This window comes from Phalangium opilio, unplaced genomic scaffold (assembly GCF_054372755.1).
Source record: "Phalangium opilio isolate 3A_F unplaced genomic scaffold, DU_Popi_V2 ptg000070l_1, whole genome shotgun sequence".
In the NCBI taxonomy this organism is placed as follows: domain Eukaryota; kingdom Metazoa; phylum Arthropoda; class Arachnida; order Opiliones; family Phalangiidae; genus Phalangium; species Phalangium opilio.
The window spans coordinates 11,545,906-11,573,479 of NW_028324182.1; the positions used below are offsets into that span (position 1 = coordinate 11,545,906).

At 35.9% G+C, this 27,574-nt stretch overlaps 4 protein-coding genes across 10 annotated transcripts; 3 read left to right on the plus strand and 1 right to left on the minus strand.

Annotated features, from left to right (window-relative positions):
- Positions 1-51: 51 nt before the first annotated feature.
- Positions 52-12,067, plus strand: LOC149661635 (uncharacterized). 3 transcript variants are annotated; one of them, XM_089843127.1, is made up of 20 exons: positions 52-223; positions 716-836; positions 906-1,124; positions 1,937-2,080; positions 2,145-2,459; positions 2,530-3,267; positions 3,335-3,731; positions 3,801-3,995; positions 4,090-4,239; positions 4,304-4,413; positions 4,485-4,928; positions 5,209-5,286; positions 6,117-6,566; positions 6,627-7,028; positions 7,106-7,393; positions 7,459-7,740; positions 8,698-8,919; positions 8,992-9,264; positions 9,333-9,721; positions 9,783-12,067. In XM_089843127.1, exons 2-20 carry the CDS (start codon positions 756-758, stop codon positions 9,856-9,858), a joined length of 5,253 nt encoding a protein of 1,750 aa, XP_089699253.1. In that variant the 5' UTR covers positions 52-223; positions 716-755; the 3' UTR covers positions 9,859-12,067. The 3 variants fall into 3 exon arrangements, with proteins under 3 accessions (XP_089699253.1, XP_089699251.1, XP_089699252.1); XM_089843125.1 differs by having other exon boundaries at positions 56-223; positions 4,081-4,239; XM_089843126.1 differs by having other exon boundaries at positions 58-223; positions 4,081-4,239; positions 7,459-7,731.
- Positions 10,300-14,024, minus strand: LOC149661636 (omega-amidase NIT2). Its single transcript, XM_089843181.1, has 8 exons — positions 13,886-14,024; positions 13,750-13,811; positions 13,629-13,685; positions 13,344-13,553; positions 13,183-13,276; positions 13,014-13,088; positions 12,179-12,415; positions 10,300-12,109 (listed from the first exon to the last, which is right to left on the minus strand). Exons 1-8 carry the CDS (start codon positions 13,899-13,901, stop codon positions 12,003-12,005), a joined length of 858 nt encoding a protein of 285 aa, XP_089699307.1. The 5' UTR covers positions 13,902-14,024; the 3' UTR covers positions 10,300-12,002.
- On the plus strand, positions 13,996-16,757 carry Paf-AHalpha (Platelet-activating factor acetylhydrolase alpha). Its single transcript, XM_089843186.1, has 5 exons — positions 13,996-14,137; positions 14,314-14,428; positions 14,533-14,622; positions 14,700-14,939; positions 15,014-16,757. Exons 2-5 carry the CDS (start codon positions 14,351-14,353, stop codon positions 15,296-15,298), a joined length of 693 nt encoding a protein of 230 aa, XP_089699312.1. The 5' UTR covers positions 13,996-14,137; positions 14,314-14,350; the 3' UTR covers positions 15,299-16,757.
- Positions 16,758-16,956: 199 nt separating this feature from the next.
- On the plus strand, positions 16,957-25,926 carry LOC149661638 (homeobox protein PKNOX1-like). 5 transcript variants are annotated; one of them, XM_089843148.1, is made up of 10 exons: positions 16,957-17,067; positions 17,149-17,283; positions 18,333-18,567; positions 18,648-18,819; positions 19,183-19,434; positions 19,513-19,683; positions 21,731-21,854; positions 21,938-22,077; positions 22,857-23,190; positions 24,063-25,926. In XM_089843148.1, exons 3-10 carry the CDS (start codon positions 18,347-18,349, stop codon positions 24,188-24,190), a joined length of 1,542 nt encoding a protein of 513 aa, XP_089699274.1. In that variant the 5' UTR covers positions 16,957-17,067; positions 17,149-17,283; positions 18,333-18,346; the 3' UTR covers positions 24,191-25,926. The 5 variants fall into 5 exon arrangements, with proteins under 5 accessions (XP_089699274.1, XP_089699278.1, XP_089699276.1 ...); XM_089843152.1 differs by having other exon boundaries at positions 21,962-22,077; XM_089843150.1 differs by lacking the exons at positions 16,957-17,067; positions 17,149-17,283 and adding an exon at positions 17,310-17,437.
- Positions 25,927-27,574: the final 1,648 nt, after the last annotated feature.

Here is a 27,574-nt window from a genome sequence, read left to right on the forward strand (position 1 = left end):
TATTAATGTCTATGTGGAAATAACATGGGGTGCCATTAGTCTATAAGCCTAAGTCCTCGATCTTGCGCATGCGTCGTTATACGCGAACGTCGGGAAGGAAAATATACAAGGAGCATGCGTGATAGGCGGCCATATTTGTCTCGCTTTGTTGTCAATGAAAAGGGGCTCCCGTCTAAATTTAACACTAATTTTAACCCATTTCTTAGCGAATTCAACTAATTGGGTGAGTCTTATTTAATTTTTATTCATTAATATGTAGAAACAAATACAAATATCGTGGAAATAACTTCCGCTTGAAGATTCCCCTTTGTCCTTGCCGAGTTCATTATATTTGTAAGGGTGGAAGGCACCTACCATTTTTTATGGGGAAGGAAGGTAGTTGGGAACGTAACGTTACAGATGTTTTTACAAATGTCAAAAACAAACCGGACTGTTGTTGTACTTTAATATTCACTATTATATTTTTTAATTCTATTCAATAAAGGCGTTGGTAGGCTTATTTTTATTTTAGGCTTAACAATTGGTTAGGCAGCTTAGGTTTAATTGGGACGCGTACTATTTTATGGGCTAAGTATAAGTAGGCCTATGGCCTTCATCATCCATCTAAGTTAATAAGGTCAGGTCATTTTTTTGTCTTTTGAAATTAGGCCTATTACGTAAACGATCTTCAGTAATAGTAATCAATGTGATTGACGTACGTTTATACTGATTATAGTTTACAATGAATACACCAAAATAACTACTTTTATCGTGAAATGTCTAATTTGCCTGAACCATCGAGCCCCCAGTCTCCCACACATAGTAGATGGTCTAACCAAAATGTAGTTTACCATCATGTAAGTACTTAAACGCAATTTGAACCCCAACTAGTCTTATTCCAATCACAATTTAACAATTCATATCAGGTGGAGTTTGTTAGTGACAGCTCTGGTCGACCTCAATCGGGTTACAGCCCTGAGGAAGATCACGAGCATAGAGATGGACAGAGAGAGGAGCCCCATGAAACTAAATACGTTATCACTGAACATCCCTCAGAGCAACACGCTTCAATGGCATATCATCAAAGTTCACCTCCTAGTTACGTTATGGCAGAATCGAGTAATGCCTCTGATAATTACAGACAGGTATGTAGTCACGTTTTAAAGGAGAACCGTCACCAGAAAAAATTTGTTTAAAAACCATGAAAATATTTAGAGGACACCAAAAAATGGTTAATCTCCAATTTTCATCAGAATACGATAAAAATTTAATTAGGTAATTAACAACGAAAGATACAGTTTCACCCCCCCAAAAAAAGTTTAGTTTAGACCGCCAGAAAGAACCTACGTGTAGCGCCATCTCTTTCGCGTCGAGTTTCATTCCCGGTTTTCCGCTGACTGATCTAATTTCTATCATTCTATGGCGGCGGTCTTGTGGTATTAGGCCTCGGCTAATTTTTTCAATTATCCGTTATCGCTAGTTAATTACCTTTTGATCGAGATTTATTTTGCGATGCCTTACAATAAACGATGCGCGATTCTTGGATGTTCAAGTTGTTTAACAGAAAAAACTAACATAATCCGAAAAATTTCCCTTTACAAATCCTGTAAGCCTTGGCTAGACCCGCCGCGCACTCGCGGGAGCTACGGTCTACCTCCTAGAAATAAGCCGAAGTTACGATCAGCCGGCGTCGATAGTTACACTAAATTCCCTAGAGAGGCGCTGCACGTAGGTTAAACCTAGAATCTTTAAAATCTGAGCGGCTATCCTATACAATTTGAACTTTTTGTAATAACATTTTAAATAAATTTTTAATAATTAAATCCTTTAAGAGGGATAATATTTGATATAAAATCTATCACCCTGTACAGAAAACACGAATATTTTGATTCTGTTGACGGTGGTCCTTTAATTCAACCTTTCCTCTAACTTAATAAGAGCAAAAATTTCGTTAAAGATGGCTATACATTCTTACAATGGAGTTGATAGTGAGGCTGTTGCTAGTGGTTATTGCCAGTCTCCGGATAACAGTATGCGCCACTATAGTTTGAGGCAGGATAGTCACGCTAGCAGTAATTCTCCGGTTTCGTTAATAACACAAGTAAAGTATTTTTAATGACCATTAAAGGTAAAGGGTTTGAACGATATTAATATCGAGTTTTCAGGGTGCAGTTTCTCGCACACATTCACCAGCTTCATCTTCTCCACCTGATTCTGTGGCTCCTCACTCTTCAGTTTTGATCTCATCTCTGCAGAATGACGTCATGGATTCCCAAGAGATGGATGATGTTGGAATGGGTTCTTCCAGCTCCTTAGATAATCACCTGATTCTACATCCTTCGAGTTCTCATTTAGGAGGAATACCCATTGTTTTAGATCGTAATAGCTTAGCCACCTACATTGCCTCAGTTTCTCGTTCCGATCCCACCTTGGCTGGGTTAGACGCCAGTCTTCTTCATAGTCATAGACAATCTATTCCAGTGAGTGGAAGATGAAACGTTTGCTGCCATTTGTGACATTGAAACTAATTCAATGATGTTTGTCACTTAGATGCCTAGTCACCTTAATCTTTCTCAACGTAACTCTAACCTTCTTAGTGGTGGAGATCAGTCTCAGTTTCTCAGTAATGATACCAAAGCGGCCCTGAACCTAGCTCACTCCCTTCTTTCTCCTATCTTATCGCAACGAGATCTTCTATCACCATTAGTTACCTCGGCCCCTAGTACTTCCTCCGTTGTCACAAACAACATGCACAACATTCAACAGCAACAACAACAATCCCAAACGCAACAGGGGCAATCTCATCACAGTCATCATCAACCCCAATCCAGCCTCGTTTCTTCTTTCCCCATTCATCATAAACATATGTTGGCTCAAAAATACGCCGCCGAGTTGGAAGAAGGTCCTTCACCCGGAACTTCTTCTGATAACGATCAATCTCTTAGAGAGTCTCATCTTAGAAACATTGGTCATCGTCATCAAAGTCTTAGGGATCCCATTTTACAAGTGGTTCAAGATGATAATGATCTACGACAGCAACAAGAACAACAACAACAACAACACGAAGTTGAAATGGATTCTCACAGAGCTACTCCTTTTTCCGTGGCTTCGTCTTCGAATAATTTGATGGGTGCTGTCTCAATGTACATGGAACATCATGAAATGGTTGGAGTCTCTTCCGGGATTCCAACAAGTTGTACGCAAACTTTACCTATGGATGTTTATGGTTTGGAAAGAGGGGTAGCCCTTGTTAGCAGTACTCGAGATGGCCCTGATGATCTTATGGATGTAAATGATAAACGTGTTTTCGCGTGTATGAAAGATTTCTTATAAAAATAAAACTACTTTTCCTTAGCCATGCTTTTCCCAACAAGACGTTCAAAGATACAACTCTCCAATTCATAATCATAATCATCATCATCATCATCAAAACCCAGGAACTCCCGTTCATAGTTACGTTTCTTCAACCGAAGACTTACTCCCACAATCTATGAGTCGTAATCGCATCCACTTGGAACCTAAACTACACGGACAAGAGGAAGGAGTTGATAGCTCTGATAATTATCGACATCACGTTGATAACTCCGAGGAACTTCTTCATTCCACAACACAAGGGTTCATCAACAGTATCGAAGATTTGGAATCTCCCGAAGATGGTGCAAGTAGCACAGTGTTATCATCGCATTCTCAAATGGATTCCAGTCATGGAATGGTAGCTGGTAGTAGTGGCCATTTGATGTCTAACGCGCAGAGTTAGTTTCATATTAATGTATTATTTTTTGAATAAATGCGTGTTTTACGTTGTTTTTACGTTTTATTAGTGGAACACTCTGAAACCCTGGAAGATATACAATGTTGCGGCGTTGTTAGCAGCGCCTCACACCCTGATTCTGAAAGTATGCCAGAGGAGATAGAAATAATAGACGAGATGAAAATGGAGTTGGTAGCCATGCCGGGATCTTCTCAACAAAATGAAGATTCAAGACCCAGGAGAGATTTAAGAACTGGACGAACGTGTAATTTCAATTTTCCTTAATACTTCTTTTTTCTTTTTCTTATGAAAAAGATTACAAATTCATTTTTTCAAAATTGTTCAATAAGGGTGTGAAGATTGTGGCCAATTTTATGAAAAAGAATGTCCGCGACATCGAATACAGTTGATCTTTGATAAGCCAGTTCTTAGTAGAGCTTGGGCTAGTTTGCCAGCAACATACCTTTATGTTAACAAAATTGCTATCAGAGAAGAAGATGGAGAGCCCAGTTAGTGTTAAATCACTGTGTCTGAAAGAAACTTCTATTAATAAAAATGTACGCTCCCTTTTAGTTTATGGAGTTTTTGCCAAGAAAACTATACCTAAGAGAACTCAGTTTGGTCCAATTGAAGGTGCTTTAGTTAGAAGAATGGAAAAAGGGAAGGATGAATTCTTTCTAGTGGTAATTATCAACTTAATTGTTGTTAATTTTAAGTTCTAGGCCTAGTTAATTTGTTTGAAATTATCCTTTAGATTGATCAAGATGGAGAATCTTTTGTGTGTTTGGATACTTCGGATGAGAGTACTAGCAACTGGATGAGATTTGTTCGTCCAGCAGAAACATTCAAGGAACAAAATTTGATTCTGGTTCAACAAGGACAGCAACTCTTCTTCAATACCACCAAACCCATCAACCCCAAAACGGAACTTAGAGTCTGGTATTCGCAGGCTTATTCCGAAAAATGGAATTTAACAGTACTTGAACCTGATGGAGAAGAAAGAAAAGCTTTGGAGGAAAGGGATAACAGTTGGCCTTGCTTCGAATGTAACAAACGCTTTTCAACTTCGGTGGATCTTCAGAAACATTTAAATCAGCATGATGAAGAGGAAGAATCTGAAGATGGAAAAGCAAAATTAAAAGCTCGAGCTAAAAGTTTAAAGTTGGCCAAGGAAACTAAAGTTAAACCAACGCCTAAAGTAAATATGCTTCGTTTTAAACTTCATTTACTTTACTTTGTTTTAAACTTCATTTACTTTACTTTGTTTTAAACTTCATTTACTTTGCTTTGTTTTAAACTTCATTTACTTTGCTTTGTTTTAAACTTCATTTACTTTACTTTGTTTTACACTTTATTTACTTTACTTTGCTTTGTTTTAAACTTCATTTACTTTACTTTGCTTTGTTTTAAACTTCATTTACTTTTCTTTGCTTTGTTTTAAACTTCATTTACTTTACTTAATTTTTTTATCATTCCAGAGCGCTATTGAAGTTTTGAATGACGCGACACAAGCTGCGTTGGCGCGTAAATCTAAACCAAAACCAATCAATTTAGAAGTACGTATTGTCTTGGTATTTCCCCCCCCCCCCCTCTTTCTGTGGTTCTGGTTTAACACTTTCTATTCCCTCTCCTTTATTCCTGGGGCTAAATACTTTCGTTTCCTTATTTAATCATTAAGGAAGAGGAATCCTCAACCGAAATTAATGACTACACGGAAAATTCCAATTCCAATTCCTCTAACTCTAAAATTACGCGTAATAAAATCCTTAAACCTAATAAGGTATTACATTAAATGGGTTTCTTCCTAGCTTCTTTGAAAACCCTCTTAAAGGGAGGGTGAAGTAGAAAATCAAGTGATTTTTTTATTGATTCTTCTACTAATTATAAGACCAGTCTGCATAGTCAAACATTCAGGAAATACCAACTCCGAATGATTTTAAAATTCAAATTAGGTTCAGATTTTAAGGATAATTTTAAAGAAGGTCCTCCGACCAATCGCGTAACGCCTTGCCTTTTTATTAACAAAATTCTCGTGGCACGCTCTGTGTCTCGCGCCACGATTGTCACGTCGCGCGCGAATTTTATCAAATCTCGAGATAAATTTCATTCAACGCGGAACGTGCCACGAGAATTTTGTTAATAAAAAGGCAGGGCGTTACGCGATTGGTCGGAGGACCTTCTTTAAAATTATCCTTAAAATCTGAACCTAATTTGAATTTTAAAATCATTCGGAATTGGTATTTCCTGAATGTTTCACTATGCAGACTGGTCTTATAATTAGTAGAAGAATCGATAAAAAATCACTTGATTTTCTACTTCACCCTCCCTTTAAGCTTATCAAATTCAATGTTAATTATGACCCCCCCCCCTCCCTTTTACGTAATAGAGTGACTTGTCGCCTCCAAAAGAAGTATTTACTTGCGAGATATGCGCGAAAACTTTCCCCAGAAATTACAGTCTTCAACGTCACTTAATTCTACATTCTGGCGAGAAAAAATACAAGTGTCCCATCTGTAATATGGAATTTAGTCACGTTTATAATCGAAATAGACACGTACGTCGACACCGGCAAAGAGGGGAGAATGACAATGTGCAAAAAACAAAGTTGAAGAAAAAGAAACCAATTGTTTCTTGGAATTGTACCCAATGCAAATTAAGATTTAACGGAGCCATTATTATGCATCTTCACGCACTTTCTCATAAAACTGAAGATATTGGAGGTCTCCTTGGTGAAGAGGACTCCAAAACGCAGTCCAGTGTTAATGAAGAGAATATGGCGTCGCCCGAACCTCCCGCTTCTTGTACTAATGTTTATAAATGTCCCGAATGCGCGAATGTAAGAGATAAAAGAAATAATTAGGAAGTACTTATTAATTAAACTAACTCTTTTTAACAGGAATACACCAACAAAAGGCAATTAGTAGAACACGCGGGAAGTCACGGCATACCTAGAACAAAAGCTTTGACAACATTTCGAGGTGTTAGGGCAACATCGAGTTGTCCCCTTAAACCCTATAAATGCAATTTGTGTTATAAATCTTTCGCTACCGACGAACGATTGATTCGTCATTATATGGTGCACGGTAGCGAAGATACGAAACCTTTGCAGTGTAACATTTGTTCCAAGAGATTCCTTAATAATTCCGCTTTGGCTTGTCACATTAAAGTACATAGTGATGAAAAGAAGTTTTACGAGTGCCCAATTTGTAAAGATGGATTCCATCAGATTATCACGTTGAAAGAACATGTTCATAGCCATTGTAAGGATGGCATTTATACTTGTCCTCATTGCCAAAAAGTAAGGCGGGAAGGCGACTTTAAAAGAATTACAAGAGCCAGATATTTATAAACTATTAAACTTGTTTGACTTAACAGCCTTTTGAAGAATACAACCAAATTAGGAAACACATTCGAGCATTTCATTCCGATAGAAGATATCCATGTCCACTTTGTGAAAAACAATTTCCGAGACCTGACAAACTAAAATTGCATATGTTGAGACATTCTGATCATCGTGAATTTCTATGTTCGGATTGTGGCAAGCAATTTAAACGAAAGGATAAGTTAAAAGAACATATGAAAAGAATGCACGGACCTCAAAAAGAACCCAAAGTTGTCACTAGGCCTCATAAACCAGTTTCCTCCAAAAAATTCATTCCCAAAGTAAATAAAATGAACATTCAATTTTAATCCCAACTATTTTTCTAAGAAAATAACGCATCTTTAAGGTTTCTCCGACTGATTACCATCGTTTTATCTACAAATGCCACTCGTGTCTGCTTGGTTTTAAGAGAAGGGGAATGTTAGTTAATCATTTGGCTAAAAGACACCCCGATATTCGCCCTGATTCGGTGCCCGAGTTAAATTTGCCCATTCTTAAAACAACGCGCGATTATTACTGTCAATATTGCGAAAAGATTTACAAGTCAAGTTCAAAGAGGAAATCGCATATATTAAGAAACCATCCTGGTGCGGAATTACCCATGAGCAATAGAAGAAAGGCAAGCAAGGTTTAAATGATTTCCTTTAATGGAATTTAATAACTTTTATAGGTTTTTTTTTTTGTAACATTATACCCCTAATTTCGCTTTAATCAAAATAAAGTTAGGGGTGTGCGAGCCCTGAATTTTCAGTTTCGAGCCGAGCTCGAGCCTTGAAAAATTTTTCTTATCGAGCTTCGAGCCGAGCTTTGATTTTCTTATCGAGCTTCGAGCCGAGCTTTGATTTTCTTATCGAGCTCTCGAGCTTTAACGTTTAGTCAAAAATCGGGTTTCGAGCCTTATCGAGCTTTCAAGTTAATGAAAAATCGGATTTCGAGCCTTAAAAATGTTCTTCTCTTTAGATAAGGCGACTTTTGATTATTCTAGCTTGTTTCAGAAGGAACTCATTGCCTTTATTCTTGCTAAGACAGAATCACGAAAATAAATAAAAACAAGTATCAAACAGCCTTTAGTTTTTACAAAACTAAAGACTGTTTGATACTTGTTTTCGGCGGGAAAAATGGCGCCAATTTCCTCCAACAACGCGGCTAACGTTGGATGATGAAATAATTTCTTTGTTTTTAATCATGTTCATCATGCATGCTACGAACAGAACATGAACCTTCTATATTATGCTACGAATAACTCAAACTATAAGAGCCAATCAAAAGTCGTCTTATATATCGGACCTGGTTCTGTGTCACACCATTTCAAAAGCCAATAAGAATTAAGCTTAGATAAACCCCTGCGCAGATCGAAAAAGTAGGATTTCACGCAATCAGGGTTTTTGATAGATGGTTGGGAACTCAATTTTGGCTATCGAGCTTTGGGTCAAGGCTCGAAAACTTCTCGAGCTTTTCAAAAATCGCTTATCGAGCTTCGAGCCGAGTACTCGGCTCGAAGCTCGATCGAGTACTCGAACCTTTTCGAGTACTCGCACATGCCTAAATAAAGTACGATAAGGAATTATTTATTCCGGGTTTTTAGGGTGGAGTTCCCGAAGTACCTGGCATACCAAACCCTACATTCTCTCAAACAGTTGGAAGCGTAACTACGCATCCCCATCATTGCAATTGGTGTCATAAGCAATACGCCAGTAAAGCAAAGTTGTTGCAACATCAAAGGAAGAAGCATATGGACTTGCTGATGCAAAATAAGAATTTTGCAAAGAATAATGAAGAAAAGGAAAGGCAACAGCAACAAAAACCTGTATGTAGAGTGTGTCTCTGTGTGTGTGTGTGTGTGTTTCTTTCTATGTTGTTGTAAACATTTTGGTTTTAGGTTGAAGATCAACAAGAAGAAGCCCAAAATGATGATGATGAATTGAAATTAGGTTCATCATCCCAAATTATGTCGAGTTCTTTACAAAATTCGCAACAACAAGAAGTTTTGGCCCAACTTCCTGTACAAAATCTTTCTAATCGCATTACGGGTCCATTCCTAATTACCCAAACTTTACCCAGTGGGGGTTTAGCATCGGAAGGCACTGTAATCATCAATGGAATTAAGAGAAAAATACATTTTATCGAGAGAGATTCTTTAAATCCAACTATGGTAATTTATTTTTCAATGACGAAACTTACATTTCTAGGGACCATTTCTTTATTAATTTTATAAAATAGATTGCTAGTACCCAAGACAACCTTCCTTCCGCTGATCTTCTTACTCAGGCTATGTCAGCATTGACACATTCTGTGACTGAATTCGCAAATGGAGAGATTGTCACACGCATTAGTACCCAATCAGAAGCTGTTGTTGGTCTAATTCGAGCTTCCGCTCTTCCTGTTAATGATATGGTTGGACATCCCGAGTCGAATATACCGGTGGCATCTTCTAGTAGTTGCAATTCATCTACATCAGTTTCACATCAAGTCATGCAACCATTGACAACCAATGGAAGACCGCAACAAGTTGTGGCTACTGTCATTGACCAATCTGATCCCGAGTCTACAACTTTAGATCCTCATCAATTAAATCAGTTGTTAGCCCAATATCATCAACAACCACTTAGGTAAGTTTTCTTACTTAGATTTAAAGTTCCGTCACGTTTACTTTTGGGAATTCTCTTTCAGTCCTCAATCCTTAGCCACTGCAGTTACCACAAAGACACTAATTATGAGTAACGAGTCAAACTATTCGGATCGATGAGGGCTTTAGTAGTATAATTTGTAATTAATTTAATTTGCCCCCCTCAAAAACACTAATTACAAAGTGTTAAAAAGGGTGCCCCTGGGTTGGCTTTAGGGATATGGGAGAGAGATAGAACTTATTTTGTAAAAGTACAATCGCCCACCGTTATTTGTAGACTACTTCTGTGATATATTTTTGTATTTTGGAAAAAAGAGAAATTTAACCCAAAAAATTAAAGTTCGTGTATTCACCCTTACCTTCCCCCTCCCCCCCCCCCGCGCCCACAAAGTTTTAATTACACCATATTCATATTAATTACGGTATTTTGCATTTTTTAAACGCAAAAAAACTCTTTATATCGAAGGTCATTGTGCCATTTAGGAATAGTAATGTTCGCAAAAAGGTTTTTTTTTTAATGTGTGTGAAGGGGGTCATTTTGTATTCACCAAAGACACGTACTCGTTATATAAATTTTAATTAATTATTCATCATCGTTAGGTAATTTTATATCCCTTAGAAAATTGTGGAATGAGAGGTTTTGGTTGAGAAAGGGCGCGCATTTGGTACAGGGTACTTAAAAAAAATTTGGCTGAATATGTGGTTCATTTTTAGACGGTGAATTTAATTATTAAGTTGAATAGTTTATTTTTTGAATCAGGTATGAAATTTTTTTAGTTTTAAACGTGAATTAATGAATAATGATACTTTTTTAAAAGTTATTTTTGATACCACTTGGGAATGAAATGAATTAGTATAATTTGGAAGATTAATTAAATAATTAACTATAGAGTGAAAGACCTTTCCCGATGTTAATATTGATATAACTATGCATCATGGAATGAAAAATAATTTTTCATACGCTGGCTGGCGAGACAAATTTTATAATATTAAAATTATTGACATTAAATTAATAAGCTTGAAAAATCTTTAAAAATAAATGGGTTTTTTATAAACTGAATAATGTGCTAAAACAAGATGGTCTTAGGATGATATAAGACACAACTTTTGATCAAAGTTTTAGACAAAAAAATAAGAATCTGCCAACTTTAAAATTAAATCATGTAACTTGAAATTTTTTAAAATTAGAGGATTATTCACCAATCTTCTAGAATATTTCCGGTCAATAGAGAAAATTATATTAAGTCCAGTTTAGTTTTTAATTTAAAATATGAAATGAATACGTCACGTGTAAATACTAATAACTAATTTATAATAACAAATAGATAATAGTTTACCCCCCAACTCCGTTTTAAAGGTTTGTATTACCTTCTGAATGAATTTAAAAGGGTTCCTCAAGTGGGTTTCAGCTGCAATAAGCCAGCTTGCCGAAACCCTTTAATCCCATTTATACCGGTAAAAAGTACACATTGGCTTTGTTGTCAAAGGTAGGCAAGACAAACTTTTATATAATTATGTCTAAAAAAATCTTACATCCATCAACACTTTTGTAAGTGTATTGTTTAGAATATAGGGCTCATTTGAAGAGGAGCTATTTTTCTAAAATAAATATTAATTAATTAATTAGACTTGTAAAAATATTATAATAATATCATATTTTGGGGTAATATTTGATAGGATCCTGGTTAATAGAAGTGAAATTAAAAGAATGATGAAGGAAACAACAACATATCAAAGAAATAATTAGTTCAGCTTTGTAATATTAGAAGATTCCATTTTTTATTATTAGTAATTATTAATTACCCCTTTATTCAAAATTCTTTCAACTGGGACCAATAATTTATAATAGTTTTAATTAAATATTCCTGGTTTATGTTTAATTAATTTAGATTATTTTTGGGGGTCACTTATTTGTGCTAAAGAGTTTTTTTATGTCATTGTCGGAATAAATATAAAATTGATATGGTAAAAAAAAAATAATAATAAGCTTTAATATTGTATAATTAATTTAATTTAATTTAATTTAATACGATGATAAATAAGTAATAATTTTTTTCTGCTAATAACTAATTTCAATTAGGCCAATTAATAATTATAATTAATAACCTATAAAATTGTATATATGTTTTGTTTGTTTTGGCACAGGCTTTGTTCTGAAATTGTGATTGGTATCTTAATTAGTTTAATACCATTATTAATTATCTTTAATTAATTAACTTGTGTCCTGCAAAAGATTAATTTTTGGATTATTTCTGTTATTCAAGTTAAACTGTAGTTTGTTTGGGTAGTAAGGAGACGACTTTATATAAATCATCCCTTCTTTGCCTCCAGACTGGAATTTGCTCCCTAATTAAGTTTGATTCTTCTAGATCTGCGTAAATTTAGTTATTATTAATTATTAATTGAATTTAACTGTAATTAATTTTTAAAAAAAATTTACTTAGATCAACGAGGATTAATTTTTCTTCATGATCCGCTTGTGCCAAAATTTTTCCCCATGGATCAACAGCTAGGCTATGTCCATAGGCTATAAAAGAGCCACCTTCTTCACGAGCTGGTGATATGCAAGCCACAAAAACTTGATTATCCACAGCCCTGGCTCGACTCAAAAGTTCCCAGTGAAGCTCTCCCGTTGGTTTGGTGAAGGCACCAGGATAGATCAGAAAATCACAGTTTTCTTTTGATAATAAGAAGAAGAAAAGGTAAGTGAAAGTATGGAAAGATTTCTATGAGGGACAAAGGCTTAAGAATGCCTCCTTCCCCTTTTTCTCAAAATGGCAGAGAATGTTCTGTACTATGTACCCGGCTTTAAAAAAAACATTTCTATGTCATGGAGAGGACAAAGGCTTAAGAATGGCTCCTCCGCTTTTTCTCAAAATGGCGGAGAATGTTCTGTACTATGTACCCGGCTTTAAAAAAATTTCTATGTCATGGAGAGGACAAAGGCTTACGAATGGCTCCTCCCCCTTTTTTTTTCAAAATGGCGGAGAATGTTATGTACTATGTACCCGCTTTAAAAAAAATTTCTATGTCATGGAGAGGACAAAGGCTTACGAATGGCTCCTCCCCTTTTTCTCAAAATGGCGGGAGAATGTTCTGTACTATGTACCCAGCTTTAAAAAAACTTTCTATGTCATGGAGAGGACAAAGGCTTACGAATGGCTCCTCCCCTTTTTTTTTTCAAAATGGCGGAGATTGCTCTGTACTATGTACCAGGCTTTAAAAGACCCCCCCCCCCTTTACTTTCCCCTACATGGGAGAAGAGTTTTTAATACCTTGATGTGCGTAAACGTGAGCTAAGATGGGAAACCTGAGATCATAACAAATTCCAACACCAACTTTTCCATAAGCTGAAAATAAATTTCACATTAAATTCTTGACATTCATGACAAAAACATAGAAATAGGCTTTTAAAATGATGGAGATCTTTTAAGGATGACATACGAGTAACAAATGATCCTAATCTGTTCCCAGCAGTCAATGTTTCTGACTCTTTGAATGTAATTTTGTTTGGAATGTCAACATCAAAAAGATGATTCTAGAAACGCAACGGAAAATATTTGTGGGTTGATTTTGATAAGGATTTGTTTTTCGTAATTAGGTACTTTTCTATATTTCATAAGCATATTTCCATTTGGATCATAAGCAGTGGCAGTATTGTAAAGTTTGCCATTGTCAGACTCGGGGATTGTCCCTCCTAAGAGGTAGACTTTGTTGCTTTTTGCAGCTTCTGCTAAAGCTTTGGTAGTTTCTCCAGGAATACTCTCAGCGTAGTCAGGGAAATATTGATTTCCATATGGACTATTGAAACATTCCTTTGATAAAATTTTTAATATTCATCTTAAAACTAAATTTATGAGGGGGGAGATTATTTTAGAAATATTTTTTACAGGAAGGCAAATAAGTTGAGCCCCATCTTGAGCGGCTTTAGTTATCAGCTGACAAGCCTGAATAATAGGTTAGTTTAGGGGTTTAATCTTAGTTAAAATATAATCTTAAGTTCTTAACAACCTTTTGAATGTTAGCTTGTTTATCTTTGGTAACTGCAAGTTGCAAGAGAGCTAAGCGAAGCTCTAATTAAAAAATACAGGGGATTACTATATTTAGGCCTAGAGTAGTAATTATATAAGATTAATCTTAGACTTACTGGATATCTTTGACATTTTTGAAGAGTTTAATTTTGATTATTAATTAGATATTATTAAACTTCAGTTTACAGACTTTTCGCCTAATAAAAGTGACTGACAGGCTTTCGTTTACTAAGGAGTAAGGAGGAAACCTCTGAGATGCCAGATTGGGCGGGAAAACTGCCAATTGGGCTTGATTCGAAGATCAATTGCGTGGAAGATATGGCTTTGCCATGGCTGCATTTTGGCGGTTTTGAAATATTTTAGCCTTGGTGTGTGTTTTTTGGGCTACTTTGATAATCGGGTTGGCTCTAAAAATCAGTACCATAGACATAAGACATTAAAACTAATTGCTGCTCGTAGTCTCTCGACTGTCTCGTAGACGTAGATACTTCTTTTACGTTACAGAATATTATTTAATTTTTAAAATTTTAATTGTTTTTGACAGTCTGCGAGTAATTTTAATTGAAAACTTTAATGTTACGATGAATTCTTTGGAGAAAACCACCACGAAGCCGGTACCTAAAGATGACATATACGGGGATGACAGGTGGATGTGTATGGTAAGCCTTAGCTTGTAGGCTTAGGTTCATTTTCTGTCAAATCGGAAATCTCCAGTTTTAAATCGTAAAATTTTAAAATTTGAGTTGTAAATATAATATTTCAGCACAAAAGGTTTCTAATTGAGGCGAAAGTCAAAGAACCCGATGTTGTTTTTATCGGTGATTCTGTAGTTGCATTAGCCGCCCATTCAGATGTAACTTTTGTTTATGATTACCCTATTCCCAGTCCATCTTCAAAATTTTGCTAAAAGATGTGTATTTGCATATATAGATCTGGGAAAAATACTTCATTTCGATGCATTGTTTAAATTTTGGAATTAGCGAAGATAAAACCCAGAATGTCCTTTGGAGGATTGAAAATGGTGAATTAGATAACTGTTGCCCAAAGGTTGTAGTTTTGTCAGTTGGTAGTAATAATCACGAAGACAGTGTAGATAATATTGCGGATGGTATTATTGAATGTACCAAAGCAATAGTATCTCACCAGCCAACTGCAACTGTTGTAGTTTTGGTAGGTATCTATTATATTTAGCTTAACTTCTTAATACCACATGCCACATCTCTAATTATTATAATTATCTTTAGAAACTGCTCCCTTGTGGTTTATACCCTAATCCATTAAGAGAAAAATTTGCTAAAGTTAATGACAAGATAGATGCTGAATTAAGCGAAATTTCTTTAGTTCAACTATTAAATGTTGATCCTGGCTTTGTCAATCACGATCAAACAATCAGCCACCATGATTTGTACGATTATTTTCATTTAAGCCGTAATGCCTATGTCAGAGCATTTGAACCATTGGCTGACCTTTTACAAGAGCTTCTTGGTGGAGATCATTCTGAATCGGCTATAGCTAGAGCCTTAGATTAAAAAGACTGTGGTGTAACCATGGATAAAGGATGCGTGTGCGGAAATTTGTTTTCACGCTATAGGATCGGCAACTCCCTATCTCGAACGACAGAATATTCTGTATATACTCTGTTACAACGTCGGTTGTCAGCACGCGCAAAGCTATTTCTCTATGTAACGTAGCTTTGTCAAGAGACAAAAAACTTCAGGATCTTCAGGATTTAAAATATCCGCGAGTTTTTTAGCTCGAGTGCACGGACCTCTAGGCCTTAGTTTCAAATACGTGTGAAATTGCATACAGTCTACTACACGCATTTGAAACTAAGGCCTAGAGGTCCGTGCACTCGAGCTAAAAAACTCTCGGATATTTTAAATCCTAAAGATCCTGAAGTTTTTTGTCTCTTGTCATCACGTACAAAGCTACGTTACATAGAGAAATAGCTTTGCGCGTGCTGACAACCGACGTTGTAACAGAGTGTATACAGAATATTCTGTCGTTCGAGATAGGGAGTTGCCGATCCTGTAGAGTGAAAACAAATTTCCTCACGCGCATCCTTCATCCATGGTGTAACTGTCAAAACTATTAATTTTTGTTTTGTTTTTTTTTACACTAAAATCCTGTAAATATCTTATACTGTAAATATTACCCACAATTCAATTGTTGAGAACCAAAATGGAATAATAATAATAATAATAACCACTAGTTAATCTTTAAATTTATCATCAAGCCCGAGAAAAAGTCAAGCTTGATAATTCTCTTGTTTTTAACTCACAAAAATACAATCAAGGTCTGGTTATTATTATAAAATTTCAGTCGTCCATTAAATAAATGAATAAATAAATAAATAAATATTTAAATAATAAAAAAACAACGCTGTAGGCCTAATGAATGCATTATAAAAGGTGTGGAATATATATAATTTTTATACATGGCTTTGGAAAGAATTTACCCACCCAACCAATCATCACTCTTCAAAATGTTATAGGCCTAACAAAGGAACATTTTTTTTTTGTTCAGTTCAGTTCTCATTCTGAAAGTTCCTTATAGGCTAAAATTCCCTATTCCTTAAAACTATTTTTATGCCTAAAAAGGTCTTCAAAGAAACTTAATTAGGCCTAAAACTAATTGCATTATAAAAAGTGTGGAATATATATAATTTTTATACAAGGCTTTGGAAAGAATTTACCCACCCAACCAACCAATCATCACTCTTCAAAAATGTTATAGGCCTAACAATAGAACATTTTTTGGTTCAGTTCAGTTCTGATTCTGAAAGTTCCTTGTAGGCTAAAAATTCCCTATTTCTTATGCCTAAAAAGGTCTTCAAAGAAACTAAATTAGGCCTAAAACTAATCAAATATATTAAAAAACAAATTGAAATTAGGTTTAACTCATTTTTTTTTATCCATTTCTGTTTCAAAGTTATTTATTGATGTATCCACAGCCAAAGACTTTTGATTATTAAAATTGTGGAATTTCCATGTTTTTTTATTATGATTTATAAATGATTAATATAATCGTAATATGATATGATATATATGGATGGATGTGGGAGAGCGCTTTGCGTCTATGGGGATTGTCTTTTAGCACCATCAATTAGGGCGGGGGAGGAGCGTTTTCCCGCGAATCCCACCATTGGAAAGAAGCCCTTTCCCTTGTCAAAACATCGCCTTGCTTGCGGAAAAGGGCGGCTCAAGGGATAATGGGAATCCAGCCTTCTACATTGATTTCATATATATTAAATTATATATTGTATTGGGCCTTTTTCAAATTTAATCGCGTAACTAACGTAAATAATTAATTAATTACATCGTTCAAACGCGAATGCGATAAAAAAAATTTTATTAAGAATTCTTTTAATTTTTTTCAGGATCGGTTTCATCCCCGACGGTTCTCTTAACAACGTCAGCATGGGTGGGCCCTGATAGTTGTATCACGTGATACTCTGCAGGGCCGAGTAATGACGTCATATTAGAGGAGGAACGCCATTTTTGACGGACTTAAGGTAAGATGTCAATCAAACTAATTTTCATCCCTTTCTTTCCCTAAGAGTTTCAGTGGCGATAGGGATAACGATGTAACGCTTATCGCCATTACTTTCGAGAGATTAATTGAAAATATTAATTGATCGAAAGATTAAAACCATGGAAGTTCGATTGGTAGGCCTATAGAGCTATCTCAGAAGCCATAGTGTGACGTCACCCATGCTATTTTCCCGTAGAACCAAAGCGGTACCAAACATGGCCGCCCACTGTCAAAGCTAAGCCCCTGACGTTTTACCGAGGCACTGACGTCACAACTGAGATAGCTCTATTCTGTCCTGTTTTTTCATTGTTGTCAACTTGTGGGTTTTCCTTCCATTACTACCACGCTTTCCCAAGGGTGCTGGGCCTGTCCCGGACTCCCGGTGTGTAGTAGCGTAGCTTACCCGTAGTTTAGGCCGAGATTTGCCCGCGTAAAATATTATAACCAGTTATAACCACTTATGGGAGATTAATTTTATAGTTAATATGTAAATAAAGCTCTAAAGGAAGCCATTTTATGAAGCCTTTCAAGTTAAATTTTGTTTGAAGCCAATACACATATTATTACAGAGCACACACTCTTAGATTACATGACGCGAGTATGACTGCCTACCATAAAGGGTAATTAATAATTTAAAAACATCTGTAGGAAGTAATAAATAAATGCATTAAGACAATTAAAAAATCATTTGACCATACAGTAGAGTAGAATCCCCAAATCAGTTTTATTCATTTGTATAATTGGATAGCTTTAGAAAATGGTTTTGTTGAAACATAAGCTTGTCATACTAATTAGGTAAGCTTGTGTTGGGTATGTCAACCATTTAAAACAACCACACCCATTATTACAGGCATTGATTTACTTGGCGAGATTTGTTTTGAGGCACTAAATATTTAGATTCAGAAGAAACAGTGTCGCGATTTGAGGGTCTCTACATTAGGGGATTTTATAGAGTAATGGCACCTACTTGCCTTTGACTGTATTAAGCTCTATGGGTATTTAACATGGAGTGCCACTACTCTATTGTAGGTTCTGTTTCGATCATGCAAGAACCATCTCCTGGAAGCCCAGATACTGATTTTCACGACGACGACGAAGAAGAAGAAGATACAAATGAGGTGATGACGCAGTCAGCTGATAAAGACTCCGATGGGCAGGATGAATCTGATATAGTCATGGTGCCAACGGAGTTAAATTCTTTGGATGAGCCCTTAGATCCTCAGACTCAAGCGAGATTTGAGTCCGATAAAAGAGCAGTTTACAAGTAAGTAGACTTTAAATAAATTTGAAGACTTTAATTTTAGTAATAATGTACTAATGGTTTAATTTTAATTTTAATTTTAGGCATCCATTATTTCCATTACTGGCACTTCTCTTTGAAAAATGTGAGTACGCTACTCAGTGTGCTGAAATGTCTTCGTCAGAAAGCTTTAATCAAGACATTCAAGCCTTTGTTCAACATCAAGAAAGAGATGGGAAACCCATATTCAGTGACGATCCTGATGTAGATGGATTGGTAAGTTGACAGACTTTCACATTTTTGGTAGCACTAGTTGAAATTCTAATAGTCTGCTAAGTTTTGGCCAAGGCTTAAGGCGCTAGTTGAAATTTTAATAGTCTGCTAAGTTTTGGCCAAGGCTTAAGGCGCTAGTTGAAGCTCTAATAGTAGTCTGCTAAGTTTTGGCCAAGGCTTAAGGCGCTAGTTGAAGCTCTAATAGTAGTCTGCTAAGTTTTGGCCAAGGCTTAAGGCGCTAGTTGAAGCTCTAATAGTAGTCTGCTAAGTTTTGGCCAAGGCTTAAGGCGCTAGTTGAAGCTCTAATAGTAGTCTGCTAAGTTTTGGCCAAGGCTTAAGAAAGGTTGCGTATTTCAATTTCATTAGATGGTTAAAGCTATTCAAGTATTGAGAATCCATCTCTTGGAGTTGGAAAAAGTTCAAGAGCTTTGTAAAGACTTCTGTAATCGTTACATCACTTGTTTAAAAAACAAGATGCAAAGTGAAAATCTCTTGAGAACGGAATACCCTGGGATTCCTTCTAATGGAGATCCTTGTTCATCTCCATCTTCTAATAGCTCAAGCCCTCATTCCTTTTCGCCAGGAATGAATAGCAACAGTAATGGAAGCATTTCTCAGGTAAAAGAAATTATTAATTTAGTTAGGCTTAACAAGAATCAAAACTAATTCTTAATTATTGTTTTTTTTTCTTTTCAGGGAGGTGATAGCAACACTGGGAATAGTTTTGTTAATATTCAGCCTAGAACTACTCAAAGCCCTGTCAATTCAGTTTCCATGGCAACAGTGGGGCCTAATCAAATTGTCTCTGGATGCAAAGTTTATCAAATGGTTCAAACGCCCCAGGGAATAGTGGCTCAGCCTATACAGGTAAGCTTAATTGTTGTAATCATTTTGTTTTTATTTATTAATATAGATGTAATGTAGAAACGTGGGTTATGATTTAATTGAATTTTCCTTTTCTCTGACAAGGCTTAGGGTTTTTGACTAATTAAAATTCTTGGCACATTTCCCTCCACAATCACTCAAGCTTAAAAACAATTTTGATAAAATTCATTTGTCCTCTTGCGTCAGCGTTTTTAATTAATTAACTTTCCTTATTGGTGCCATTATCCATCCTTGGTCATACTTGTTTTCTGAGTTTGAATTTTAAGCGTAAGTTTGAATTATGGACGTTTTGTGACGTCATAGTGTCTCCCTACTATTATTGGCTATTAAAAAACGAATTTACTGACATCTATCATAATCCGGGAGAAGCTATGACAATGGTCACCATAGTGAATGTCTGACTATTACCGTTTTCATGACAATGTGATGTTGTTGGGAGAATCTATGTTAATCATAGTTAATTACTAAAGAAGCTATTAAAATAATTAGAAATATAGAATTAATATGTAATTCCATTCGTGTACAAGAGTTTATTTGACGTTTACCAATTGTTGTACTGTTTTTATTAGGATCCTTTGAATGAATACAAAAGTAGATAGGGGGGAAAGTAAAGCACTTGGAAGATCCCCGCGCCATGAAAACCTAGAAACCCTCTTTCCTCTCTCTCACAGTTCCTACCCCCTCGCGTAGGAGAGGCATTGCACATTGTCAGTGCCTATTTGCAACCGAAAAATAGTTCTGTAAACAGTTTTAAAAGGACTCCTACTAGCTAAGGCTTAACAAGATTGCATACGGATATAGGGTAAAGCAACATCTGTGAGTGGAAACGTTAAAATTAATAAATGACGATCTTTTTACCACGGACGATACTGGAAGTAGAATTAGAATATTTAACTGTATGAAAGGTAATGGATCCATGAATGAACTGTTATATGATATGATTTGTGATCTTCTTAAGTCAAAACATGAAGAAGATAGTAGTGGTTATTCTGCATTTCTTTTTGCCTGGACTATTAAAGGATAAAAATCAGCGCCCCGAATTTTTAAACGATGTAACACTTGGTTGATTTGAATTTTCCTTTAGAGCAGACAATGTCACCGGCTACTGTCCCGGGGCGCTGCCGTCGCTATGAACTACCTCTCAAAAAAAATCGATAAGGGGTTGGGGTGTTTTCTCGAACGTCATTGGCTAACTCGCATAGGAGGTAAGGGAGAGGAGAGAGAGCTTCTAAACTTAGAGGAAACCCACAGTCAAAGGTGGGGAACCATCCTCGAGCTTTACTTTCCCCCTATCTACTTTTGATGAATATGACCCGTTTCTTCAATGTTAGGTTTAACTCTGCTCTTTGAACTAATGTCGTGACATCTATCGTAATGCGGGAGAAGCGTGGTGGCTCTCTCACCATTACCGTTTTCATTGCAATGTTGCGGATGAAACGTGTTGCAAGGACAATCTAAGTTAATCACAGTTAAATCCTAAAGAAGCTATTAAAATAATTAGAAATATGGAATTAATATGTAATTCCAATCGTGTACTCTAGTTTATTTGTTGTTTGCCACTTGTAGTCGGTTTCATTGCAATGTGGTGCATGCAACGTGTTGTTAGAACAATCCAAGTTAATCACAGTTAAAACTAAAGAAGTTATTAAAATACTTAGAAATATGGAATTAATATGTAATTCCAATTGTGTACTCGAGTTTATTTGACTTTTGCCACTTGTAGTACTTTCTTTATTATGGATCTTGTGAATGAGTGTGTGACTCGTTTCTTCAACGTTAGGCTTAGCTCTGTCCTTTGTTCTAAGGATATGGAAGCCATTTCATACTTATATATATTTATCCGAATCAAATGTTAGTTCATCTTGAACGCGAAGTACAGTTATCCAATCCCTAAGTTTTCTTGATTAGTAATGAAATATTGATTAAGGATATGTCATACACTAAACTTTGTCGATTTTTAGATTAGGGTTAACTCAAGAAACAATTAAAAGAGTATTGATTTACCTGGAAGGTGTTTGTTTCGTTTTAGATTCAAACATCTGGAATACAGCCTCAATTAAGTGCTCATGTTGTACATGGTAGTACGCCATTATCTCAAATAGGGTCCACTGTGCCTCCTCTAGCCTCCAATAACCAGAGGATACAACCAATTGGTACTTGAAGAATATATAGTTTTTTTTTTTTTTTGCCCAAGATGGAGGAAGTGGTTTTATTGACACCTTAAGGGTTTTAACAGCTCCGCGAACTGCTTCATTGTTAGGTAGTGGAGACGAAGATGACGAAGACAATCTTAGTAAAAACAAGAAACAAAAACGAGGGGTTCTGCCAAAACACGCCACGAGTATCATGAAGTCTTGGTTGTTTCAGCATTTAGTGGTAAGTTGTTATATATGGTGACCCAATCCAATGACCATGAACAGGGTTCGTACACGACCTGGAAAAGTCAGGGAAATTGAAAATGGGCCTAAAAGGTCAGGGAAAAGTCAGGGAAATTGAAAATGGGCCTAAAAGGTCAGGGAAATTGAAAATGGGCCTAAAAGGTCAGGGAAATTGAAAATGGGCCTAAAAGGTCAGGGAAATTGAAAATGGGCTTAAAAGGTCAGGGAAAAGTCAGGGAAATTGAAAATAGGCCTACAAAGTCAGGGAAATGTCAGAGAAAAATATATTGGTGGGAAATTGATAGTCTGGATAACAGTATAAGGGTGACCAAAAAAAGTGTTGTCTGAGACTTGAGCAGAGCCCCAAATTCGCGGAGCTCGCTTCGCTCGCTCCGGTTATTTATGATTTACTTATGGTTAAATTTAAACGAATTAATTGACTTATCTTTATAACAATGACAACTCGTGCAAAAATGATTCGAGTGAATTTAGATTGGTTTTCATATATTTACGCCTCGTAAGTTATTACATATGGTCAGGGAAATTTGTGGAATTTAGTCAGGGAAAACCTGGAAAAGTCAGGGAATTTCATTCCAAAATTTTTGTACGAACCCTGATGAAGATAGTGGGGGTCCAGTAATTAAGCAAGTGTCAAGCCCCTTGTTCCTTGACTTCCTTCAATTCTGTTGATAATTTACTCCTTATTTGCATCGAGAAACGTTTTTGACCACTGGTTCTTTGTATTCCCCCTCCTCCCTTTTCCCCTCATGTTAACAGCATCCTTATCCAACGGAAGATGAGAAACGGCAATTGGCCACTCAAACCAATTTAACGCTGTTGCAAGTCAATAACTGGTTCATCAACGCGCGTAGACGAATTTTGCAACCAATGTTGGATTCAAGCAGCAACGAATCTAGCCATAAAGCCAAAAAACCCAAGAATCAGTCGAGTCGTTGCGTCCAAAGGTTTTGGCCCGAATCCATCGCCTCCATTCAACCTCAAGTCCCATCCAGCGCTTCTTCCGCCGCCTCCGTCACCGCCTCGGCTTCCTCCACCACAGCCAACGCCAATGCCTCAACAGCCAAAAAGACCAAACATACCAACGAAAGCGGTGAGTCGATAAACCTTTCATTTCTAAGCATGCCTATTTTTATCCGCGTGTTTTCTGCACGTAATTGCCTGAAATGGGGCTTTTTGAATGCAACTGTTTAGTTCAATATAGAGTGCTGTCAGTTGTGACGTCAGATCCAAGGTTAAACGTCACGAGTTTGCCTTTAGCAATGGGCGGCCATGACAGTTACCGTTTTTTTTCTTTATGGGAAAACAGCATGGGTGACGTCACACCGGCGCTTCTGACAGCACTACATTGATTTGAAATTTGAATTATTATTGCGCAAAAACCAGTTTTATTCCATGCATTTTTGCACGTAATTGCCTGAAATGGGGCTTTTTCAATGCACTTGTTTAGTTCAATATTGATTTGCAATTTGAATTATTATTGTGCAAAAACCAGTTTTATGCATGGTTAAATAGGGTTAATTTTGCAAAAACCCAATATAGTACACGGTTTTGCACTGATTTTATTAACTGCAACATGTTACACACACTTATGAAGTGTTTACACTTGGGTACTACCATTTCTAGCATTTCTTTAGGTAGTTTTGTTTGTGCTTGACTTATATTGTCAAAGTTGCAAATATTTTCATAGTAATTGTGCTACATTGTACTTATTTCGGACGCTTGCGTTTTGGTTGCAAAAATTTTGGTTTGTGGATGACGTTTGCGGGTTGAACTCACTCTCTCTCTCTGTCGCTCTTGAATGACAAAATGTTATGGCACTTTTTTTTTTTTTGGTTGTTTCATTTGAAAGACTTTGTTAGTTTTTGCAAAACTTAGTTGGGCTTTCTTTCTTTCCTGGCTGCTTGCTAAATATTCCAATAAGGTTAAATTACTTAGCTCAGTCTGTCAATGTTATATCCGCAGAGGACAGGTTTATCGACCATTGTAGCTCTGACGGTGCCATACTATTGGACTCAAATTGTAGCCTTAGCCCGGCGAGTACTGATCCTGGTAGCGACGAATCATTGAGCTTCAATGATACCAATAAGTGATGCTGAGTCTGTACTCGTTAAGAAATTCTATCCGTTATGTCTTATCAACTTTTTTCACTATCTTCTAAAAAAACGAAAACACCTCTTAGAACTTTTCTCTTTTTTCCTGATCGATTCTTCTCTAATCTCATTCCTTAATAAATAAAAGTTTTTTAAACTTTGTAAATAATTATGTATTATAAATACATCTCACGGTTTTAGCGAATATTGAATTCCATTTCGTAATTAAACTAAAAACACACACACGCAACCTCATGTTTTTTTTATTTTTTTTTTAAACTAAAGCAAAATTAATCAACGTAAGCAAATCTTTTAGTGGATTTAAAATCTGCAATTAGATTATTAAACTGAGGCGAAACTAGGCCACACTCCCGAATTTTTCAGACTTTTCAAATATTTGAATTTGAAAGAAAATGATGCCTGTACTTAATTAATAAGCAATAATTTTCTTATTTAATTAGCCATATGCCTGATCAGCGCACATGGGCATAGCGGCCAAAATTGGAACTATCATAAGGATGAGCTTAAAGTAGTGGCACTCTATGTTAACTCCCTATAGGGCATAATAATAAGTCAAACCCTCGGAGATGCCATTACTCCATTTTATACGAGCTTAGAGCAGAAAAACGTATTTTATAAATTTTACATCTGTAAAATCTTTTAAAAAACACTTGGAACTTGTATTTCTACTTACTTTCGAGGAAATACCACCGTTTTCTGAAGGTAAGAGTCTTTTTTTATACATTTATTAGTAATAAAAACATTTAAGGCGAGCTAAGCCTTGGTCTTGTAAAACACGGCAGATTAGCGATTCACTCTATGTGCAAATCTGCATTATGGCCATGACCAAGGCTTAGCTCGCCTTAAATGTTTTTATTACTAATAAATGTATAAAAAAAGACTCTTACCTTCAGAAAACGGTGGTATTTCCTCGAACGTAAGTAGAAATACAAGTTCCAAGTGTTTTTTAAAAGATTTTACAGGTGTAAAATTTATAAAATACGTTTTTCCGCTCTTAGCTCGTATAAAATGGAGTAATGGCATCTCCGAGGGTTTGACTTATTATGCCCTATAGGGAGTTAAAATAGAGTGCCACTACTTCAAGCTCATCCTTATGATAGTTCCAATTTTGGCCGCTATGCCCATGTGCGCTGATCAGGCATATGGCTAATTAAATTAGTACACAGTGAGAATGTGTACTTATTTTTCGTACATTAAGCAATAACAATATTCATATCAACGTCTTTCACGATTTTTTGGTACTGAAATGATATATTTAGAGTTTAATCAACTTTATTACGTGGCCGGTTTTGTCCTCAATAAAATATTAATATCAGAACACAGGGACACGTATCTTTTAATAGAAGGAAGGAATAAATTAGCTAGCACGATTGTCCAGTTCTGTTCAGTTCCGATTTCTCCTGAACTTAGGGACCAGAACAAGTGGATTAGAGGTAAAGGTTAAAAAAATTTCGAATTTATTCCTTCCTTTCTATTTTATGATATGATTCCCTGACAAGGCTATAGATATAGAGCAAAATATTACAAAAGTAGGCCAAATTATTGCCAATTTTTTCATCATCACGAAATTCTATATAAAAAATACCTGGTTTTTTTTTTCCTGTTAAACTGAACAGATGATCTTTTTCCAAACTGTGCAATACAGTGATTGTACATTGTATATTATTACATTGTACAAATTAACATAATAAAACCATTTGTTGAACCAATTTTAATTTAGCTTTTCGGGTTAGTTTACTTGTGTCATTTATATCACTGAGAGAGATTGAGAGCGGGGGTCTATTTGCAAACGTTTTCCACATCCAATCATGATTTTTCAATCCAATATTCAAGCCTTTTTAATTTAATCCATAGTGAGGGGTAAAATAATAAACGACGTATTTCGTGACCCTTAACGGTTCTGCGATCTTCATAACCTTTTTTTTTTTAACCTAATGGTTATATACAGCGACTTCCGGTCCCTAACCTGACTTGATTCCATTTGGAAATCGAAACGAAAAAGCGCAACATTTTTTGACGCGACCATGTTATAAAAGCTTTGTACTCAATTTCTTAATGTCGATTAATTATAGCTTCCTGGGAAGTGGTTAAAGAGAACCGCGGGAACCTTTCCTTATAGCTAAGAGAAGAAAAAAATCGCTTCCTCTATAAGGAACCTCTATTTTTTCTTCCTTAATTCTCAGTATTATCACGCTATTTCTTAATCTTGGTAATAAGCCAGGGTTTTTTATTTAGTCTCCTGGTGGTGACATAAAATAAGGGAAGGAACACTTACTTATTTTTCCGTGTGATATTTAGATTTAAAGGCGTTACTGTAAAGGTTCTTTCCGACCCCTTACCAATCTTAACCAAAATAGTCAAACTTGACTCAATGTATCAGTATATTCTTGTATAGTTTTAGAAACGTAGTAACGCTTTTGCGTCTGAATCCATTAGTGGTAAAAGATTTCAATCTTGTATCGCCACTTTTATTACAAGTGGAGTTAAACAATCAAGGTTTGAAAATCAATTATCGTACTCTCAGCGAAGTATCCGTTTCATAACGGTTTATCTTTTGTATTTGGAAATTACTTTTGTCCAAGATTTGGTATTCAGTTCTTATTTTTTTCCAACCCGCATAATTTTCAGTGTCTTTCCGCAACCAAAATAATATATCAACAGGACACTATGACAGTTATTAAGTTTTTTCATGCGTGTAATTTTAAATTATTCCCAGTGGAGTGTAGAATTGTTTGTTTACAAAATGCGAAAATGTTTTGTTTCGTTTCTTTTTTCATTTTCGTCAACTCATTTCAATTTAGAAAACATAATGAGAAAAATCGTAAAATGAGTTGTCTCAAAACAGAACATGTTTTCCGACCTAGCTATATGTTGCGCAATAACCCTATAATGAATAAGTAAGTTTGCTGCTTATTCCGTTGGGCTTACATAGTATCGGTATTGTCCCTTGCGACACAAATTAGACTGCTACTGCGCCGTGTTCGTTGAAATGTTGCTCCGTCAAAGTGGAACGGAATAGAGGCGCGGCGTATTGTGAACATAATCTTACCTTCTAAGTTCACTACGAGAAATGACTCCTATTATAATCAAATATCTTTTCAAACCATACTTACCTAGGGTATGGTATAGGTTTATGGTAGCACTTGTTGCTGAATACTGACATTTATATCTGCAATTTCCCCTTTCGTTCGACCTCACTCACTCCTCGCAAATCGTTAAAATTATATACGTTTTATCTCCATAGTGACGTAACTTCATTCGCGGGGAAAATATAATACAACGTCCCGATCGGTTTCTCGGCTTGGTATTTATTTATTTATTTATTTATTTATTCAGGGTGCGTGTTATCATATTCCTTTATAT